Source organism: Cuculus canorus, chromosome 4 (genome assembly GCF_017976375.1).
Source record: "Cuculus canorus isolate bCucCan1 chromosome 4, bCucCan1.pri, whole genome shotgun sequence".
Taxonomy (NCBI): Eukaryota; Metazoa; Chordata; class Aves; order Cuculiformes; family Cuculidae; genus Cuculus; species Cuculus canorus.
The window spans coordinates 61,873,010-61,895,248 of record NC_071404.1 but is presented as its reverse complement, the minus strand read 5'-3'; the positions used below and the strand labels follow the sequence as shown (position 1 = coordinate 61,895,248).

Below are 22,239 nucleotides of genomic sequence, written 5' to 3'. Positions count from 1 at the left end.
GTCATTTAACTTGTGATCCATTTTTCTAACTCTCCTTCCAGGATGGGAAAGTGTTACTGTGCACACGTCCAGCAAACTGCATAGATTATAGGCATTCAATCTTCTAAAACCTACTGATATATCAGAGGTTTCAGTTACCCTATCATATAGTTCTGCAGCCTGATCACAGGCTGGGACTGACGTTCATTGTGCTCAGCAGGGCCTCAGATGCATTCAGGGATGACAATGTAGGGCTGTTTGCATGCAGCTCATAGAGGCAACTACTCTTCATAAAGCAACTCTTCTAAAGTCCTGGCAGAGGCTCGCGTGATCTGGACAAACTTCCCTGTGTAGCAGCTGCAGGATAACTTGGAGACCACTGCCCCTGTGCAAGAAAGACCGAATGCACGGAAGCACCCTTAGCTCCATCTCAGCTCGCCAGCCGTGCACTGTCCTCGGGAAAAGCATCATTCAGGGGTTGCTTACTCAGAGCAATTATCATATACACATGAAGAAAAGCAATGTTGTTTTCTTCCACTTTAAGCTGGGCTACATGCATTGTGCTGGGAACTCATTTCCATGGAATAAATGACTCGGAACTTTTGCCTACTCCAGTTTTCATGCAAAACATATTCTTCTTTCCAAGTCTAAAAAAGGGGTGGAAGAGCCTCATTAGAGTTGCTTCCTCAACATGCCAGGCTGAACTATTGCTAAATTCCTTATTTCTTGGTTAAAATATATTCAAGAAATTTCATATTGATCTTTTAGCTAAGTTTTCCCACAAATTTTCCTGCAGAGTATAGTGACTACATTTCTCCAGGAGAATGTTTTCTTGCTTTTTAAACAGTTTCTTTTGTAATAGTTCTGTACTGACAGATCTGCTAATCTTATGTGTTATGAAAGCTTGGGTTTGGAAGTTCTGTTCTGTAGGACAAATTTGGGAATTAAAGCAAGAACAAAGGCTCTTCACATTTAGATCTCAGTTTTAAAAAAGTGAATGTCATTAATGCAGATGCTGGCATCATATGACAATCAGCTAATCCTGAATTTCTCCATTACCACCATCTTGATAGCTAATAATCACCATACAACCCACAAGAGTTTTCTCATCTCTGCACCTGCTCAGGCTGGCCACGCTATTACTTCAGCAAAAATAACTTTTCCTTTCTAACATTGAAAGATTAAATGAGCAAGTACAAAAATCCCATTGCGAAGAGCCATAACCTTTGCAGCAAAAAAAGGCTGTAGGCTGGTAGGAAGAGTTCCTTGTGTTTTTTTCCCCTCTCTTAAGACTGTTTAACCTTCCAAGCTGCAAATCCTTGGCTCCTGCTCCAGTAAACCACTAAAATCCTTCACGTAGATTACGTGTAGCAAGCAAAAGGGTGCTCCTGGACTCTGACAAAAGGTCTTGGCACCGCTGCACAGCTAAGCCTCTAGAGCCTAACTGCACATGGAGCGACACCAAGAGAAACACTCCCTTTCACCTGTGGAGGACAGAACGCACCACAGTCCATTGTACAAGAGGAGCGGTTCTCCTTGTTGAAGTGTCTGTTGTCACTTCCCCTACTGCTCTCCCTTCATAAGCACTGTCCACATTGAAAAAAAAATCTTCTGGCTATGCTTCTGAACTGCCTGGGAGTTGCTAGCCATCAGTCACAAACAGCTCCCAGTATGGCTGCACAATGGGACTGGTATCACAGGAAGGTGACACAAACTACAGGTTAACTAAAAGCAGTCAGGTCCACTATGAGATACATCATCTGAACCCCAAAACGCCTTCCTCTGAAAACAGTTGCAGGAGACACTTATTGCACAAGGAATTGTATTGTTGCAAAAAAAACAGTAATGACAGTGGCAAATTGCACATGCATTTACACTTTAAGAGTACGTTTATAAACGCTACTTAATGGTTTGGGCAGATTGTCCTGTTGGAGGAAATATTAATAAACACTTGCAACTCATCTGGCCTACCATAACTAGAAAACAAGACTCTCAATCTAGACTATGTTCATGTACTCCATTCAAGGTGGTCAAGCCTTCAACAACCAAAGACTTATGCTTCCTATGGGTCGCTGTGGACTCATTACTAAAATGAGAAAAAACTAATGCAAAGCCCTACCCTGCCACTTTAACTTATATTTATTCCAACTCCTCCTTCACTATTTGGACAAAGGTGGCAGAGGCAACTTTTACAGGAAGTGACAGAGCCAGATTTAAAAATTGTAATTATAAACAAAATGCAACATGCAGAGCTTTTCATTTAGAGCTCTCAAACTACTTTACAAAACCAAATATGACAAAGGAGATTTTTACAGGAAAAACTCAGTTAAATTACATGCCCAGAGCTGCGTTGCTCACCAGCAGCAGAGAGACTCAGAAATCAAGACTACCTGGCTTTTAGTACTGTAATTCACATACTCCTTTTCCTCTCGGCTACCTGCCAGGCCTTCAAACACATGGATATATGAAATTGAATCGTGCCACCCACATTTCTGGCAAGTCACCTGCATGACCCTCAGTCTAATAAAAAATTGCCTTAATCAGAAGTGACTGCCCATACACTGAGGCATTTTGCACACGCTCATTAATGGGTTTGTTGTATTCTGTTTGTCCCTCTAAAAACCTCTTAACTAACTCTGCATGCCAAAGAGATAATGGATAAAGAAACAAGAGATAATAAGAGTACTAAATCAGTTAACTGCAGGGAAAATATGCCCCACTAATGAAGTATTTCGCTCCTCACTAACAAAAGATATTGACACCAACATACAACACAGGGATCTTCCAAAGCATATTAAGCACAGCAGCAGTCAACTAATGTAATGCTCAAAGCCCTGTTTCTGGCTTCACCATTCTGGCTCCTATAAATACAAGGTCCCCTGGAATTCTCCTCTGGGGATTTTGGGTTCCTCCACCTCCCCAAGAAAAAACAACTGAATTAACAACATTTTAAACCCATACACTGAGCCTCATGCGGTTTGAATACGGTTGACCTAACAGACCGAAACCACTACTTTCTTTATATGCCAGGAAGTTCAACCAGCAGAATAAACATGGTATTGTTCAAACAAGGACAGGGTGAGATATGTTTTCATTAGGAAAGGAGGAAGCAATGAAAAAGGACATGTGTTAAGGACATTTTAAAGGGCAAGGGAGGGAAGATCAAGGAAACAATCTCCAAGAAAAAGCAGCAGTAGAATGAGAGCATAAGCAGAGTGAAAAGCCCAGTGATTCTGCATGAATACAGAGAAAAAAAGAACAAGAAGAAATTATAAAAGGTTAAAAAGCAATACAGAAAAAAAAGAAAACAGTAACCATAGGACTTCTTGATTTTGCTTTCCCAGTGATACCTCTACAGTCATAGAAAACTTGCAGTTCACATGCATGCAAAAGTGAGAAAACTTGTTGATGACAAAAGGTAAAATTGACTTGCCTGCCTTTCACTCACATGAGGATATTAGCACAGACTGAAAAAAAAATCCTTTTTTTTTGAAGAATAAGCCTTGCATATTCTTCTGGTCATCTGTCTCACACAATACTGCACAGCAAAGTTGGGTTTGTTGCTTCCAGAGCAGGGCTGCACCAGCCCATCAAGCAGTTCAGACAGCTTTTCTAGGCTTTCAGACCTGCTGAGTAGAACTTTAGTGATGAATTCTTCCTACTACAGCCACTTAGGAGAGCAGCCAGGACAGACCTTGGCTGTAGAGATGCCACAATCAGTGTCTCAGAACTGAATAAAAAGGGACACTTTTCATGAACTACTGTCCCAGAAGAGAGGATAAAACTTCACAGGGCTGAATTTATGTACATTCATAACGGTCTTTTAGTAACACCTCTAGAGTTTGTGAACACAGTATATAGTCTAAGCCCTATAAAAGGACTAAGTATCCTAGATAAGTGGTCTCAATAAGCTGGTTGAACGCCCGAGTTAACACACAGCTGGACACTGCATGGAAATTGTGGGACTTCAGACTCAGCAAAGTTATAGCAGCCACTACATTGCTTCCTCGGCCATTTCTAGACCATTATGCCCAAATCCTAACTTTATTTCTTTTTATGTGCCTGCAGAAAGGAGCTTCCAAACCCTACTACTGTACCGTTAACTATTGTCCTGTTCGAGATCTGAAAAGCATGAAGGCTTGTAGCTCTCTTCATTTGTCTTGTAGATCAGCTTTTGCTATTCCAGTAAGTCCTCAGTATGGTATTACTGTGCACTTAAAATTCCCCATTCTTTGATATTCTGTTATCCCATTGACCTCTACAAGATTTGTATTTACCTCCAGATATTGAATGCATTTGTCTATTCTAGAACCATCCTTGAACTACAAACTTGGAACTCATGGACAGAAAACTCCAGAAAAGGTACTCTTCTTATTCCTTAAAGATGAAAAGGCAACCTATACTATTTCATCCAAATATATAAGACACATTACCGCATACCATAAGTGGTTGGGAAATAGATTTAGGTTAAAAAATAGTAGCCGCTCTTACCCCAGGAATTAGTGCAAAGCATCTCATGCCTCGCACATTACGTAGCCCGAAACAGAACAGGACAAAATTTAGAGCTCACAAGAGAAGTTTCACTTATTTGAAAATATTACCTTAAATTAATCCCCACTTATAAACATTACACCCAGGTTCGATAAGCTCCGTTGACAGTCAAACTTGCAGTCATCGCTGCTCCAGTAAACAATGAGGTTGCAGTCCTCAAATTATCACACATCAAGTGATCATATATAGGCTCAAATATTGAAGAACTTTAGTCACCATAAGTTTCATTATTCACAATACAGAACATTAGAGAGATACAGCTTATATTGGAAAAGTACACTGTGAATGACAAGTCAAGTACACAACTCTAATGGCAGAGACAGATGACTTTGGCATCACTGTGCCATTTTATGAATGCTACTGACAAAGCTCACAGTTCTGCATTCATGGTTGACCCAAATACAAATTCAGAATGGTGCATAAAAAGGAGTTTTAGATTCAGTACACAATGGGACCTTAGCTCCAAGCCAATGAAGCTTAATAACAGTAGGCTCTATAGAAACTAATGCAAAACCCCAACTCCTATGCTAACTTTTATTAAAATAATGAATTATGTCCACTCTGTGCAGCTTTCCAGATGCATTTCATGGTCAATCCAGATGCACTCTGCACTATGAAAACAAAAAAAATTAACTTTTCCTAATGAAGTATCCCAGCAGAGCAAAATACAGTAAAAATACTCTTGCAGCCTGCAGTTGTTTGAAACAACTGAACGAAGAGACACGTGTGAAAAAAAAATTGCAACACTCAATGAATAATCAGTTCCAAGGGAAATATGCAACATTTATCAAAGGCCAGTTGTCCCCAAGAGTAGTAATTAGAACTACATTAAAACTGATATTGACCCATCGTATTAAAAACACAATTATCTTCACAAAGCCACAAAGTCCTAAAAGTTTATTTTATCTTGGGAACAAAGGCATAACAAAAAGCAGCAGCTCAATTCCATATCCAGGCACGTACATTGAGGCTGAGGTGAGTAGTGAGGCTTCCCATCAGGACACGAGCCACAACATCCTCTCAAATATTACTGCTTCAAACACAGGCAACTATAATAGACAATCTTCATGGCTGTTTGGACTCATATTTTCTACTTTTTTCTCTATAGAAATGAAAGCCCTCCACAGAAGACTGCTTTTTGTTAAATTTAAAGACATATCTCATATACAGCAGCGCCCAAAACCACATTAACAAAAGCTGTTGTTGAAACAATTTAAGAATGTTTTAATGTAATTGAGATGCTTGATAACACGTAGATCAGTTTTTATAAGATCTCCGAGATACACGAATTTCCTCCAGGAAAGCTCTTCAAACTTCTGTTAGATTTTAGCAAATCTATAGTCTTTCCATGAAAAAGTTAGAAATTACCTAGCGAATATCTTGCCCATTACTTTTTCTGCATCAGCAAGCACACTAGGCAAAAGAAACTTGTAAAACATTGAGATACCACCTTGACTTTAGATAATCAGATACAGCTGATCTGTCAAAAGCCAAACCAATATTTTTTTATCCTACCACTTTTTTAAATTTGTGTAAGCATTTGTTAGTGGGGTGTTTTTTTTCCAAGCAGTCATGACTCTGGCCACACTAAAGGAAATGCTATTCCAGCAACTTGGGAGCTGAGAAGGTCTTACCTTCACAAATGAACCTCCAAAACTTTTAAGAAAAATCAGCATGAGGTGCTATATTGTAGTAAGCAATATTGAAAGACCATAGGTGTTGTTGAGAAATACAGATTTTACCGCTAGTGGAAGTGCCTGTACTCACTTAATGGCCCCTGTGATGCTGTCTGACAGCAGCAGAAAGGCACTTCCTGCAGCGAGAGCTGACAGCCATTTTAGTGCCTGCTTTATCCTCAAGTATTTGAACTTTTTCCTCCAAAGACAGTAGTTTTGCTGTTGGCTTGACAGCATTAAAAAAGCCATTTAAACACCTACAACTCCTGCTGGTTGGTTTATGTTAGAGTAGCTGCCACCAAATACAACTGTTCCTGATTAATTTAGCTAAGAACAATGACGTATCAGACTAAAGTAGATGAATAAGTTGATTATGGAACAGAATGTAGTGCGCTCCTCAGAAATTACTACCTCAGCAACTCGTGAAAGGTGCTTTCTCCTTGCCCTTCTTTTCTCAGGCCTCCCCCTGATCTGTGTAGGAAGATAAGTATCACATCCACCTTCTCCGAGATAAGTGATAATTACTGCAGCCTACAAGTAGTGCCTGAGGTTACAATACTAGATTATTAAGTGAGCTGTAAGATTTCACAAGACACTTGTACATATCTCCTATCAGATCTTAAACACAGTTGCATAGACTTCTTCAAAAACTCACATAGTAAAAGAAGGGACAGATAAATCAATTTTCTGAAGAAACACAAGTGACCTTAGCCATGTATTCATACTCTGGGCCTGCTTAAGAGGAGCATTTACAAGGAAAACAAAGTCAGTATCGTGCTTTACAATATAACGTAAAAATAACACTGCATTAACTTAAAACAAATTAGAAGATCTATTAATCTCTTTTTTGTTTGCGTGTTTGTTTTTAAAAGACTGAACATATTAAACCTGAAGCTCCAAAAGAAGAGAACATGAAGTATGTAGTCAAGGGTGATTTGCTGCACAGTCACAGAAACCTAAACCCAGAGCTATCAGTACCACATGCTGAGCACAGGGATGAGCCTCAGACCACTAGAAAACAACGAGGAAGTGGTAGTGAGCATCAAGTGAAAAATAGCCTAAAAAGCATCAATTTCCTTTTGCTGCACAGTAAACCAGATTTAGCTTCTGATAACCAGAACAGCTACTCTGGAAGTAGCAGGAGAAAACAGTCCAGCTCTGAGCATTCTGAGTTAAGGACACATGAGAAACACAGCAACACAGCCAATCTACATGTTCTGGGTGATGCTCTTAGTCTTTATCATGAGCGTAATGCATGGAAACATAATAAAAATACAGTTGGCCTATCTGAAAGCAACCATGAAAGTGATGAAGAAGGTGTGGAAGAAGAGGATGAGGAATGGGGTGAAGAAATTGATTACAGAGATATGAAGCACAAAGGCCAGCAGACAAATCAAGGTAACCAATACAAAGGAGAGCAAAATGCAAACAGTATGCAATCTGATGAAATCCTGAGAGATTCCAGTCGACCAATCCGGATAACAAAGAGACACGGTGAGAAATTTGACATAGAAGAAAAGAAGGAAGACAGGCAAAAGTCACCCTATAAAGAAGTCCCCGTCTCTCAAAAAAAACATAACAGAGATCAGGATGACAAGTGGCAAAGCCAACAGAGGAAAGACAATATTCAAGTAAACTATCAAAGTGATCATGAAACAGAGGAGAAAAGGCAGGATACGGAGGACAGTAGCGTTGATGAGGATGGTCTTGATAGTGGTGATGTTGATGGTGAGGAAGATCTCAGCAATACCTGGAAAGAAGCAGCCTATGAGGAAGAGGAGAGAATCCAGAGTAATGATCAAGAGAGAATCAGCACCAAGCACAAAGCGGAAGAAACCACTGAAGATGACACTGCAGTTCATAGAGAGACCCAGGATTACCAAGATGGCAAGATTAAAGACCTTATTCACTCCGAACAAGATGATTATGATCATGAGCCACCTAATTCTGATAGCAAGCAACAAGTGGAAACAAATAGCTCAGTTCAGAGCATTAATTCAATGGAACGTGAAGATAAGGTAAATTTTCTTTTAAATAAAGTTGGAATACTAGAAAGTGGGGCAGGAACCAGTCCCAAATTTCAATTCCTAATCAAGGGATATTTTTGAGAACAACAGGTGTAATCATTTATTAATATTTTTAAGAAGTTTCATGTCCGTTTATTCACTATTGATCTAGTTTACGCTGTTTCTTCCCACATACAATATTTAGATTAATTGTAAGAGAAAGGAAGTAAGCACAACTCACATAAGAGCTCCAGCCCCAATGGACTGTGTAATGAAATGTACAAATAAATGTGGGTATATAGATATACAAACTGGAATCCAGTTTCAGGCTGGCTAGGAAAGCCTGTTCACTCCCCTCTCCCTAAGATTTGAAACACTGCCATATGAAAGTGAACAACTTGGAAAGGCAGAGCTAGAGTCCACTGAATAATTCCTATCCTGATAGGTAGGACACTTTCACACAAGATGAAGAATGTGGGATTTGTCCCTTCAGACAAAGGAGGATGTTGCTCCCAGATTTCCTGTATCCCAGTCAGCCATTAGGTAACCAGAGGACTATCAGGAGTGTTCCTCAAAATAAAGGAGCGAGTTTTGCTATGGCTGTTAAATAAGGATCTGTAATGTTAAAAATAACTATAGAAGGCATCCATTCAAAAAAAGGCAGGCACCTCCCCACAGCACCAGAGAAAGATTTGGACTGAAGACTCATCCTTCCCTTCTCCTCCTGCTTCTTGGGTTTGACCTGGCAGCTCATGGCTCAGATGCTCCCAGACATCTTCAAGAGGCACTTCATGCTCACTGAATCTGGAGGGCCCTAGTGCAAACTAAGATTTGAAACACCAATTCAGTCAACCTTGAGGCTCTACACTGCTCTGTTTCAAGTACTGCAGAACTACCAGGTGTCCTGGTCTTACTGGGCTCCCGTTTTACTGTCCCCACCTTTTTCCCAATTAAGAGAGCACCTTAATACTATCAGAGGTTCTATGCACTTCTATGCATTTTGCATAGCTACCTCTTTCTGCTACAAAGAGAGCAAACTTTGCCTCAGTCAGCTCTATGTTCTACCTCAAAAAAGTTTTGTCCAAGCACATTTCCTTCCCAAGATTTACCACAACTTCTGCCTATGTCTCTGTGACTTTAAGATTAAAACTACAGGCAGTTCCTATGATGAGATTGGAAAATGCAAGCAACAGGATGTGAGAAGTCTCTCCTGGGTAAGCCACAAGGCAAAGCTATCATGCAGCTGCTAACTCTCAGTGGCTGGGGAATCTGCTGGTCTGCATTTCCTTTCTGTCTTTGACAGCATACAATTCACATGACAGAACTGTGCGTGTGCATAATCCTGCATTGCAATTACATACCCAGAGAATCCCCTTCCATATACCCTTGGATTTACTCATTTGTTAGTGAAAAACATTTCTAGACAGTGCACAAATTTTCATGTCAGTTATACAGGAATAGGAATTATCTTGCATTGAAACTATTCTGTTTCAGAGCAGTAGCTTGAATTCACTAGGAATGGAGGTGACTGACATGCTGGCAGATGGGTTAAGTTTCGAAGGAAGCTGGAAGTAAACGTCAGCCCTTCTACAAAGAAATAGCTTTTCTGATAAACTTTTTCCCCATCTAACTCAAACCCAGAACTGCTAGAAGTCTCACAACATCCTCATTTAAGGTTTTGCTTTATTTATTCAATACAAGATCCATCTGCATTTTAACAAACTTAGAAAAATCACCCGACTTCTTTTGTGAATGTTGGGCTATCTTTCTCTTTCACTGTCGGTAGAACCTGACAGAAACACTTGGCTTTGTCCCATCTCCTCTAACAGTCCCTCCTTCTTTCTATGATTGCTAGACCCATGTAGGTACTTCCACTGCAAAAGAGGTAAAGTCTGCCATGTGGACAAACATGGGAAACCCAGTTGTATTTGCCAAGATCCTACTGCTTGCCCTTCCACAAAAGACTATGAACGTGTAAGTATTTCATTCAGTGCACAACATGGGGGAAACCAACTAAAATGTTTACAAGATAACACATTCCCCTGCCATTATTTATAATAATTCTACCCTAAAAAGCATGCAAATGGGTTGGTGCGATTCTAGTAATTGTAAATGTAAGTATAAAGTGCCCAAATTCACCAACCGCAGCTTGAGAATAGTATGAACAGATGCAGCTATGAAGTACCTAAAGTGATTTACTTCACTTAGTGTCCCAGGGATCAGAGCTTTCCCCTGTCACTGAAACAATTCTTCCATTTAATGTTTTAGAGCATATACTGAATTCTAGTACCTGCTGTAATAATTCAGGACCATTATTATCAAGCAAAAATAAATCCAAGTGTCTCAAAATCGGGTGTGTAAGTACAGCCAGCTAATTCTTACAACAACTACAATTTTCAGTATTTCTGATCACATGCATTCCCTGTGGGTATTCACAATGCTCCACCACAGGCTAATGACAATTTTATTACTGCAATTCCTATACAAGTGACCAGAATTTTTCTCAACACAGTGGTGGTGGCTTTGTTTTTCACTCTTCTAGGTTTGTGGTACAGATAATAAGACTTATGATAGCACATGTCAACTCTTTGGCACCAAATGTCAACTTGAAGGGACAAAAATGGGACACCAGCTGCACCTAGACTATATGGGCTCCTGCAAATGTAAGGTTTGTTTTGTTACATCACCTTAGCTATAGAGTATAAAGACCCAGTAACGTTAATCAACAGCTAGCCCTAAGTTATCTTCTTTTCTGTGCTTACCTTCTTCTGCATCAATTTTTCTGCTAATTGAGACCTTCAAACCCTAAACATGTCTAAAAGGTCACTTTTTCTATAATTAAGGGTATTAACCACCTGAGTCCAAAAGACATCCCTCCTGGGCTTACATCAACTTGTTGTCATACCTGTCTTGTTCCTGCACTGTCTTACACTCTCCCATTGCTATAGCATCTAAAGCTGTTCTTTCTCTGACCAGAAAACAATTATTTGTGGTTAATAAATGAAAGTGTCAAGTCAGGAAAAAAAAAAAAACCCAACAAAACCACAAAATACCTAACCCATACTCCAAATACTACTGAGATACCAAATGCAGAAGTTAGAATCTAAAACCTAAATATGATTTACAAGCTCTTTAGTTGCTGCATATCCTGGGAGGAGAGTGCACTCACTCTCCGCTGAAATCACAGAATTACAGAATGGTTTGGGTGGAAGTTGATTAACAATCATCCAGTTCTAACATCCCTGCCATAGGCAGGGACACCTCCGACTGGATTAGGTTACTCCAGGCCCCATCCAACTTGGCCTTCAACACCTCCAGGGATGAGGCATCCACAATCTCCCTGGGCAACTTGTACCACTGCCTCATCACCCTCTTCGTGAAGAATGGGCATTAGGAAGAAATTCTAACTCTTCCCCCTTCAATTTAAAGCCAATTCCCCTCAAACCACCACTACATACCCTTGTAAAAAGAATATGGCCTTTGCTGTTGAGAACTCTGCTTTCACACAACTGCCTAGACAGCTTCACTACACATCTCTGTGTGGAAGCTGCACATATGTATAAGGTTGTGGCTTGCACAACTGGTATGCATGTGCACCAGAGAAAAATGCATATTTATAACAAATTCCAAATCTTACGCATTAACAGCTCCATAAATTTTAAGCCTAACTGAGTTGGCTAGTGAGAATCAAATCTAACTTGTCTAAGACATGTCCAAAATGGGGACTTAACAGACCACTGTTAACAAAACCTTTCTTGTTTGGCACAGACATCCACACTGTATGATATGAAGTGGATCAGTTTCCCCTCCGGATGCGTGACTGGCTCAAGAACATCCTTGTGCAATATTATGAACGTGATCTGGATACTTCCGGATATCTAACTTGAAAAAGCAAAGGGCTAAGGTCAGCAATCCTTTTCAAATAAGACCACACAGTTTTATTGGTAGGAGCTGAACAACTGTGCAAAACAAGTGGATTCACAAGTTCTCCTGTTTCCTGCGAGTATTCCCTTTCTAGTTAAGGCAACTTTAGACTCAGTTAGAGTTGCACATCACAAAAATACACTTACATTTCCCCGTGCCCTCATTTAAGCTAAGACACATTTCTGCTATGGATGTTTGTTTTTGTCCAAGGAAAATGCAAGCCAACTTGCATTTGAAAGTTGACTTGCAAGTCAGTATCTATATACAAGGACAGAAAAGTCAGAAATGAGTGCTTATCTAGATAAATATTGTTCACTTGAGAAGATATAAAACGCCTGTCATGGAAGTGTTTTGTGACAAACACTCTTGGAAAGGTCTACTAATATGTAGATAAGGATGAGCCAATTCATGCAGTCAATGATATTTTCCAAAGACTGTTGGGAGGAAAACTAGGTTAGCCATGATGGAAGGTCTGAGTATGGATAACTAATTAAAGCTTAGAATAAGAGAGAAGACCCAGCCAAGAGCTCTACCTGTGCAACCCCACAAGTTAAAAGGACTTGTGCTATTCAGCTTTTGTTGCCTGACCGGGAAGGGGAAAGGTAGGGGACAAAGTCTCTGCTGACAATGCGCAGGTATGCAAAGGAAGGATGGACTCACGTGAAGCAAACTGCTCAAGGACCTCAATACATTGAGTGACTGAGCAGTCACAGAGCAGAATACGAGATAGAATTACAATAGAGAGCTTAGGGGAACCCTGCCTTGGACTGATAAAAAGTCTTCCGTTCTCAGGACACACCCTTGTGCTTGGCCATCAATATAAAAATACATGAAAATGGGCTTGACAGTTAAAGGTATCTGCATTTTTTAATCTAGCATATACACTGTCATCTAGACATTGATATTCAAGGGCTAGAAATTACAGAAGTCTGACACTCAGTTTTTAAGAGAGATTGCCTCTAAACCATCCAGTAGGCACGGCAGCATCACACTACAGTAGCTTAAAAAAAAGCATAAGCATCTATTACTATTTTTCAGGAAGGATTTATGTCAAGTCAGTTGGTGACAGTAATTTGGTTTTGAAGATATAGGTGCTGTAAATGCCTAAAAAGCTCACAACTGTTGAAAAACAGTTTAAGTTAAACCAAGCCCTGGGCTGCCTCCGAGTCTAGAGTAGGAGGTACGTGCAGTAGATCACAGCAGGTTTATACAAAATATGCTTGAGTAACACCAAAGCCTACTTAAACAGTTACCAAGAGGGACCTGACCTACCTGGAACACTTATGCTAAATGGTATAAATTAGTTATTTCTGAGCTGGCTTATTTCACACCAAAAGCTGAGTTGCTTGCTTCAGGAGAGAAGGCAGACAAATGTGATAAAAATGGTTTCATCTCCTACCAATCCACTAAGCCCTGCTTAGCTGAGTCTGACAATTAGGTCACAGAAATTTCACTTCCTTTCTAGTCACTGGACAGCAAAACTCATTGGACTGCTTTAGGCAAACTTTCCTTTCTGTGTATGGTCACAAACACTAAAACCAAACCACTTCCTTGCTAGATAGGTCTCTTTATGAAAGATCTTCATTCTAAATAAAAATACCAAATTTTCTGCTGTGTTCAGGTCAAAAAAATCTACCAGAACGACAAGCGCCTTGTGGCTGGCGACCACCCAGTTGAGCTGCTCCTGCATGACTTTGAGAAAAATTATCACATGTATGTGTATCCTGTGCATTGGCAGTTTCATCAGCTTGATCAGCACCCTGTTGACAGGTAAAAAAAAAAAAAAAAAATCTTAGTGGGTTCAGTTCTGATCTGCTGTTTAAGCTCAGGATAATTTACTTCTCTAAACCACCCAAAGGATTCTCTATATACAGGACCCGTCCCTCAGCTGACAGAAGCCAGTATCCCCCTCTTTCTAACAAGATATTCATCTTTGAGTTTCTCTCAATGTTTTGCTGGAGCCATGTCTTAGGTCAGAGCCTGCTATCTTCTTGCCTTTCATAATCACCTATCTTAAGATCTACAGTGTCGTAATAGCTACTTACATCGGACAGCTAGACCTCTTTTCCCGGTGTCAGTTCTCCGTCGCCGCCCGGGTTCGTGCCGAAAACCCGGCCTCTGTTCGGGTATTGTTTAACTCCGAGCGCCTCCTTGGAGTGCCCTAACTTCCTCACCTTCTCTCTGCTGCTCTCTCTCTTGGAGTGCTCTCCTTTACTCCGAGCTCCGCCTTTGAGTGATCTCCTTTTGGAGTGGTCTCCTAACTGCTCTGTCGCCAGGCTTTATACACCCTTGTCACCTCATTAGTAGCTACTCAGCTTGCCCCAATTATCTTTTACTTAGCCTACAGCTACTAATGCCCTATTCTATGCCCTATGTAGAATAAAACAAGGCTCGTGAAATCGAGTTGTTACTGAGCAACGAAGCTGGTGAGGGGGCTGGAGAACAAGTCTTACGAGGAGCGGCTGCGAAAGCTGGGGTTGTTTAGCCTGGAGAAGAGGAGGCTGAGGGGAGACCTTATTACTCTCTACAACTACCTGAAAGGAGGTTGTGGAGAGGAGGGAACTGGGCTCTTCTCCCAAGTGACAGGGGACAGGGCAACGAGGAATGGCCTAGAGCTCCGCCAGGGAGGTTCAGGCTGGATATCAGAAAAAAATTCTTCACGGAAAGAGTCATCAGGCAGTGGAACAGGCTGCCCAGGGGGGTGGTCGAGTCGCCTTCCCTGGAGGTATTTAAGGAACGGGTGGATGAAGTGCTGAGGGACATGGTTTAAGAGAGTGTTAGGAATGGTTGGACTCGATCCAGTGGGTCCTTTCCAATCTGGTGATTCTATGATTCTATGAAGCTAAAAGCAACAGGCTAAGCACAAAGGACATAATTCACTAGTGAGAAACCATAGTTTTCAACTTTAAAGAGCAGATATAGAAAGATAGCAACACTATCACAGTTCAGAGAACGCTTCCAGCTTACTTCTGAGAACATGACTCAGATTTCAGGCTTTTGGTCTTGAATTTCAGTGGTACAAACCAAGTTCCAAGGATGCAGGTGCTCAATACTCCGTGCTGATCACATCCACTGCCTTAGAACATTGCTGAACACCTCTGTAAATTTGCTCTCCTGAAGATTAATGGCAAAATGACACAACTGATGAGCTGTGGACAATTCACAGTAATGCTTGTTCTAGAAAAAGAAGTTATCTAACAAATAGCAGTCAAAACATTTATGTTTATCAGGTATCATACATCAGCCTAGAGACGTGGGACAGATTCAGTACAAAAGCACCACAATGGAGGTCATCTCTGTCAAAGCCACAGCTGTCTTCTTCTGGCAGCTTAGATCATCTTTGATGATCATGAGGATTTATCACTGAAATACAGCTCTTCCTACCTGTTTTTTCTTTCAGACTATTAACACACTCAGAGCTTGCACATTTGAGAGCCTCCCTTGTTCCCATGGAATACTGCATAACCCGTTTCTTCCAAGAATGTGATGGAGACCAAGACAAACTCATCGTTTTGAAGGAATGGTGCCACTGCTTTGGAATTAAAGAAGGTAAACCTAAAAGAACATGCAGATTTACTGGTCAAAATGTTCCTGTCAAGGCACACTGTCAGAAGAAAACATACAGGAAATAAATCGCAGCCAGAAGCTCATGGCTAGCATCCATTGAGGCAAATGGAACAGTAACAACAAGACTGTGTGAGATGCAAGGTTCTAAATCATTTCATAAAGATAAAAAAAAAGTAATCTTTTCCATAAGGAAAAATCTGGGAGGTAGTTTGTACTAAATACCAAATCATTTCTGTGTGGTGTCTCGACCTTTATGCTCTGCACGTCTCTGTCTCTCAAGAAACAATAAATTATTTTATTCCCCAGCACCAAAGGAAAAGTAAAGTGAGCTCATGCTTTTAAATCAGTGGTCAAAGCATACTGGTTGAAAATGCATTTAAAGATCTCAGGCCAAGTAGAGAATATACCTGAGATCTCCCACTGATCAAATAATTATGATCAGCTTGAGATTACTATATGCCACATGAATGCTGTCATCACTCTGTAGCTGCAGGTCAGTCTATTTTACCTACCTTGTCAGATGTAACACATGCTCAGCTGGTGCCCACCAGACTGCATGCATCAGGAGGTTCAGGCAGAAGCAGGGAGTTTCTGAATCCTAAACGGGCTAGGAGTGTGTGGTTCAGCCCAATTCACACCAAGACTTCTCTAGGAAAGTGAAAAACTAGGTACTACTGCGCTGGTGATGTCTCTAGAATGTCTCAGCAGCTGAACAGAAGGTGTCGTGATAGCAATTTGCAATTTACATTACTACATTCAACCTAAGGCATTTTTGCACAATCTGTCTTCCTCTTATCTAGCCCTGAGCGACAGTTGAGCAATACTACCAGTCATTAAGCAAGGCTAGCAATAGCACAGGTTCATCCTAGAAAAGTTACATGAGAGAAGCCTTTTGGCTGAACACATGGACTGAAGAAATATGTTCAAAATCCTACTAGCAACTCTCTAATTTTAAGTGGGGGCCAATTCTGGTCAGAGGTCTGACATGCAGGGCCTTCACTCCTTCCAGAATTTCTCCAGCTCTTCTGATGACAATTTGCCAATCACAAACCACGTAAGCTTGCAAGGAGTTATAGTTTACGTGTACTGCTGCCAGTGATTGTTCATCCAAAGAGGGGTTTAGGGTCAGGCGTTTGTGAAGAAGAGGTTGAAGGGATTGCTGGCTCACAAACAGATCAAGGAGATCTAACACCAGAAACTAAAAGCACCTGTCAAGAAGGATTTAAATGAATGGCTCCTCAATACTGCAGCAGGACCATATCTGGTTTCTGTTAGGGATAGTATTTCTCCATGTGAGAAACTTTGGTTTATTACTTTAATGATAGTGATAGAGTACAAAAATGTCTCTTTGGCATCAAATGTCAAACATTAATAACATTTTTTTCTTTGTTGCAGAAGACATAAATGAAAATCTCCTGTTCTGAGGTTGGCTGAACAGAACCCCAATGCTGCACTAAAAAACTGGTGAAACACGTGAAACCCATTTATTTCTGTAATTAACAGCTTCATAGTTTATAGGACAAAGGCGGCATAAGGTTAACTGCGCTCTTATCAAGTAACATAATTGCAGGAAAGTTCTACATCCATTAAAGCAAAAAAAAAAAACCAACAAAAAACTATGGTTCATAGCTAAACAACCAGTGTTTTGCCCTACATGTATCCATGATCTCTCTGAACTGACAAATAGTACTAACGTGATGACTGAGCTGCTCACAAAACTCTTCTTCATTGAAATTATAGGATGTGGATTTTACCACACACTGAAGAAAATTACCTTGAAATAGGACTTGTTTTCGTTATTTACTGTATCGTCAGTTTAACATTCTGCATAGAAGCCTCAAATTAAACAGAACTCTACCTAGATATACAGTTTTTGTCAGAACTTTGTCAAAGAAAAGTTATCAAGGCTCAATGGAAATTTCATTTTGGATTTAAGAGAGGAGAAAAAACTAAAGTGTAGATCTTATACACCAGTCCTTAAACCATAGTTCATTGCTTTTCAGCTGTCTCTTCCCCCACCTTTTGAAACGCAATAGTAATAATACAAATGCCACACAACAGAATTCCTGTAGACAAACTGGGTGATGAGCTAATTGTGTGAGCATGGTGAGCATGGATGCATGTCAAAAGACTGGTTAGTGACAGGTCCGCCATCACAAAAAGCAGAGGATAACACAGCTCCAACATCTCCTTATTCTCCTTAGCAGGCACATTCTTATTCCCACAGAAGCATCAACTACTGCTGCCATTTTTCCTGGGAAAGAAATGCTAACTATTTATTTCACCATCTCTTAGCTTGTGCTTGCCTGAAGAAAGGCACAATTTGGGCATAAAAAAACCCCAAAACAGAACAATACTATTTGTGAACCCCATTAACTTGTGATGTTAAAACAAGCACTTCACCAAAAACACTCCAAGCATGTTCAGCTATAAGCAAGAAACCCCAAGTGCTATTCCTACAAAGGAAGATCAGAAAATACGTTCCTACTGAACCACGCCACCTTACCAATGGAAATAAAATTGGATTCAGAAATGCTGGCTTAGTAGCTCAAACAGTGAACGCCTGCTCACCCCACACTAATTTGCTCTTGAACCAGTGAGGACTGCTAATCCTACTCCAACTCCAGCATGATATACTGGGAGACGATGAATCATGCTACAATTATTTGCAGCACAGGAACTTCTTATCTAAACAAAATATTATTTCCCACCAAATTCAGTTTCACTGGCAGTTTCTCTCCTAAGCCTGACTTGTCACCCACATCACATTCTGTAACATCACACAGCAGTGGATGCAAATCGGCCTGGATTGTGTGTACAAAAGCATATTCTCTGCGCTAATTCCATTTGAAAAAGATCCTTTCTCTGGGACTTGAAATGTGTCAGGGATAAAATTATTTTAACAGCATTTTTTTCTGCCAAACCGCAGCCTATTGCTTATTTGCTCTTCCTACAGCCATGAGTCAGCTGCCTTAAAGCAATCAGATACAGCTCACACAAGGACAAGTCACAAGGGACTGACCTGTTCTCCACTAAAGGTAATATCCATTACTCCACTCAAACCAAGTACTAGAAAAAGATGCAATGAAATTTAATTTATCAAGGAAAACAGGGAAGATTTTCCTTTAAACACTCCAAGTTCTGCAGGGCAGATAACAACCATCACAAAGATGATGACAGCTGTGGATATATGAAGCACTTAATGTGCTAAGGATGATGTTTAAGGAGCAGATGATCATTTCACCTGTTCTGAAATTCTCAGTGATGCTGCCACTTCTGCTTTTCTACTGCAAGCCACAGAAACAGAGCATTTGCTAATGTCTGCATAGATAGACACTACAGTCAGCGCAGAAGAAAAAATTTCACCTGAGCTCTTGTAGTCTGTGAGAGAGCAAGCTCCGATGATATTTAATCTACAAATTATGAGAACATTAAGAGTAAGGATGATAACTGAAAGCTAGTTTGCCTGTCAGTATTTTAACTATCTAGTATACTAACTGTATTCTTACTGTTCTAAGTTAACTTATAAATATTTTAATCTTTATTATTTCTTCATATTGTGAAGTAGATAAAGTTAATGAAAATTTATTAACCTTCTGTAGACTTCATTGCTTTCATTTAGTTTTAATGATCACAACTTAAACATCTTTTTTGTCATAATTATTTTCCCTGTCTACAAAGGAGACTCAGTGAAATCACATTTCTACCAAGACTTGGGCACCCAACTTTGACACACACGCAGACACGCACATTCTCATATATAGGTGTGAGAACCACAGAGTATGTACATGCACACACAGAGGGTACCCTCATAAATGCACTCATTGCTCACACTTAAACCATAGCATAATCTTATCCACTGTAATTATAACGTGAGCAGGACTAAAATAATCTGACCTACTTGACCTTCCTTCTGTTTTAGCTAAAACAGCAGCTCACAGAATCACAGAATCACAAGGTTGGAAAGGACCCATTGGATCATCGAGTCCAACCAATCCTCACACTCCCTAAACCATGTCCCTCAGCACTTCATCCACCCTTTCCTTAAACACCTCCAGGGAAGGCGACTCGACCACCTCCCTGGGCAGCCTGTTCCAGTACCCAATGACTCTTTCTGTGAAGAATTTTTTTCTGATATCCAACCTGAACCTCCCCTGACAGAGCTTCAGGCCATTCCCTCTTGTCCTGTCCTCTGTCACTTGGGAGAAGAGGCCAGCTCCCTCCTCTCCACAACCTCCTTTCAGGTAGTTGTAGAGAGTAATAAGGTCTCCCCTCAGCCTCCTCTTCTCCAGGCTAAACAACCCCAGCTCTCTCAGCCACTCCTCATACGACCTGTTCTCCAGCCCCTTCACCAGCTTCGTTGCTCTTCTCTGGACACGCTCCAGAGCCTCAACATCCTTCTTGTGGTGAGGGGTCCAGAACTGAACACAGTATTCGAGGTGCGGTCTCACCAGTGCCGAGTACAGAGGGAGAATCACCTCCCTGGACCTGCTGGTGACCCCATCTCTGATACAAGCCAAGATGCCGTTGGCCTTCTTGGCCACACTGCTGGCTCATGTTCAGTCGGCTGTCAACCAGCACCCCCAGGTCCTTCTCTTCCATGCAGCTCTCCAGCCATTCTTCCCCCAGTCTGTAGCGCTGCATAGGGTTGTTGTGCCCCAAGTGCAGGACCCGGCATTTGGCCTTGTTAAACCTCATGCCATTGGTCTCGGCCCAGCAGTCCAGCCTGTTCAGATCCCTTTGCAGAGCCTCCCTACCCTCCAGCAGATGACACTAAGCTGGGAGGAAGTGTCGATCTGCCTCCAGTGCAGATCGACACTTCCTCCCAGCTTAGTGTCATCTGCAAACTTGCTGAGGGTGCACTCAATGCCTTCATCCAGGTCATTGATAAAGACATCGAACAGAGCTGGACCCAGAACTGAGCCCTGAGGAACTCCACTTGTGACTGGCCTCCAGCTAGAGTTAACTCCATTGACCACCACTCTCTGGGCCCGGCCATCCAACCAGTTTTCAACCCAGGAGAGTGTGCGCCTGCCCAGGCCAGAGGCTGACAGTTTCTGAAGCAGAATGCTGTGAGAAACTGTGTCAAAGGCTTTACTGAAGTCTAAGAAGACTACATCCACAGCCTTTCCCCCATTCAGTAGTAGAGTGATTTTGTCATAGAAGGTGATCAGGTTAGTTTGGCAAGATCTGCCTTTTGTAAACCCATGTTGACTGGGCCTGATCACCCGGTTCTCTTGCATGTGCTTCATGATAGCACTCAAGATTACCTGTTCCATGACTTTCCCTGGCACTGAGGTCAGACTGACAGGCCTGTAGTTCCCCGGATCCTCTCTGCAACCCTTCTTGTATATGGGCACAACATCAGCCAGCCTCCAGTCTAGTGGAACTTCCCCAGTCAGCCAGGACCTCTGGAAGATGATGGATAGGGGTTTGGAAAGGACATCCGCCAGCTCCTTCAATACTCTTGGGTGGATCCCATCCGGCCCCATAGACTTGTGGGAGTCTAGCTGGGCAAGCAAGTCTCTAACCGCCTCCTCTTGGATCACGGGAGCCTCATTCTGCCCCTCTAACTCTTGGATTTGTAAACAAAAGGAACAACTTTCTTTGCTATTAAAGACTGAGGCGAAGAAGGCATTAAGTACCTCAGCCTTATCCCCTGTCACTGTTATTCCTTCTGCATCCAATAGAGACTGGATATTCTCCCTCGTCCTCCTTTTCCTGTTAATGTACTTGTAGAAAGACTTTTTGTTGTCTTTCACAGACTTAGCAAGTTTTATTTCTAGTTGGGCCTTGGCCCTCCTGATTTTTTCCCTGCACGATCTCACTTCCTCCCTGTAGTCCACCCAAGATGCCTGTCATTTCCTCCAAAGCACATAGAGCTTTTATTATTATTTTCTTATTATTTTCTTATTATTTTCTTATTATTGACACCTCTTGAGATCTCCCTGCTCCACCAAGCTGGCTTTTCCCTCCGCCGGCTCCTTTTCCGGAACACAGGGATGGCCTGCTCTTGAGCTGCTAGGATTTCATTTTTCAAGAGCGCCCAACCCTCGTGGGCTCCCTTGCCCTGAAGGACTGTTTTCCATGGGACTTTGCTAATCAACCTTCTGAACAGGCCAAAGTCTGCCCCCTGGAAGCTTAATGTGACTGTTTCGCTAACCCCCTTCTTAATCCCACCTAGAACTGAAAACCCTATCATCTCATGATCGCTTAATCCCAGGCGTCCTCCAACCGTCAAATCCCCAACAAAACCTTCTCTATTTACAAACAGCAGGTCTAGGAAGGCACCCTCCCTTGTTGGTTCGCTAACCAGTTGTGCAAGGAAGTTGTCTTCGATGCACTCCAGGAACCTCCTAGACTGTTTCCTTTCTGCTGTATTGTACTCCCAGCAGACGCCCGGAAAGTTAAAGTCACCCACAAGGACAAGAGGCAGAGATTTAGAGACTGTCCCCAGCTGTTTATAGAAGAGCTCATCAGCTGCTTCTTCTTGGCTGGGTGGTCTGTAACAGACTCCTATCACAAAGTCCCCCTTC

General features: G+C 41.5%; 2 protein-coding genes across 2 annotated transcripts in view; one reads left to right on the top strand and one right to left on the bottom strand.

Annotated features, from left to right (window-relative positions):
* IBSP (integrin binding sialoprotein) overlaps window positions 1-16,906 on the bottom strand; it is a 58,286-nt gene extending 41,380 nt beyond the window's left edge. Inside the window, exon 1 of the mRNA XM_054066245.1 lies at window positions 16,216-16,906. The gene's annotated coding sequence lies outside the window, so the exon portion shown is untranslated. The remainder of the gene's footprint in view (window positions 1-16,215) is intronic.
* SPARCL1 (SPARC like 1) lies at window positions 4,263-20,446 on the top strand. The gene is given in 11 exon segments (XM_054066246.1): window positions 4,263-4,341; window positions 7,079-8,224; window positions 9,355-9,381; window positions 9,383-9,408; window positions 10,042-10,186; window positions 10,755-10,875; window positions 11,981-12,096; window positions 12,099-12,116; window positions 13,758-13,906; window positions 15,537-15,685; window positions 17,099-20,446. Coding segments are annotated over 11 exon segments (1,998 nt in total). The 5' UTR covers window positions 4,263-4,269; the 3' UTR covers window positions 17,128-20,446.
* The last annotated feature ends 1,793 nt before the right edge of the window (window positions 20,447-22,239 follow it).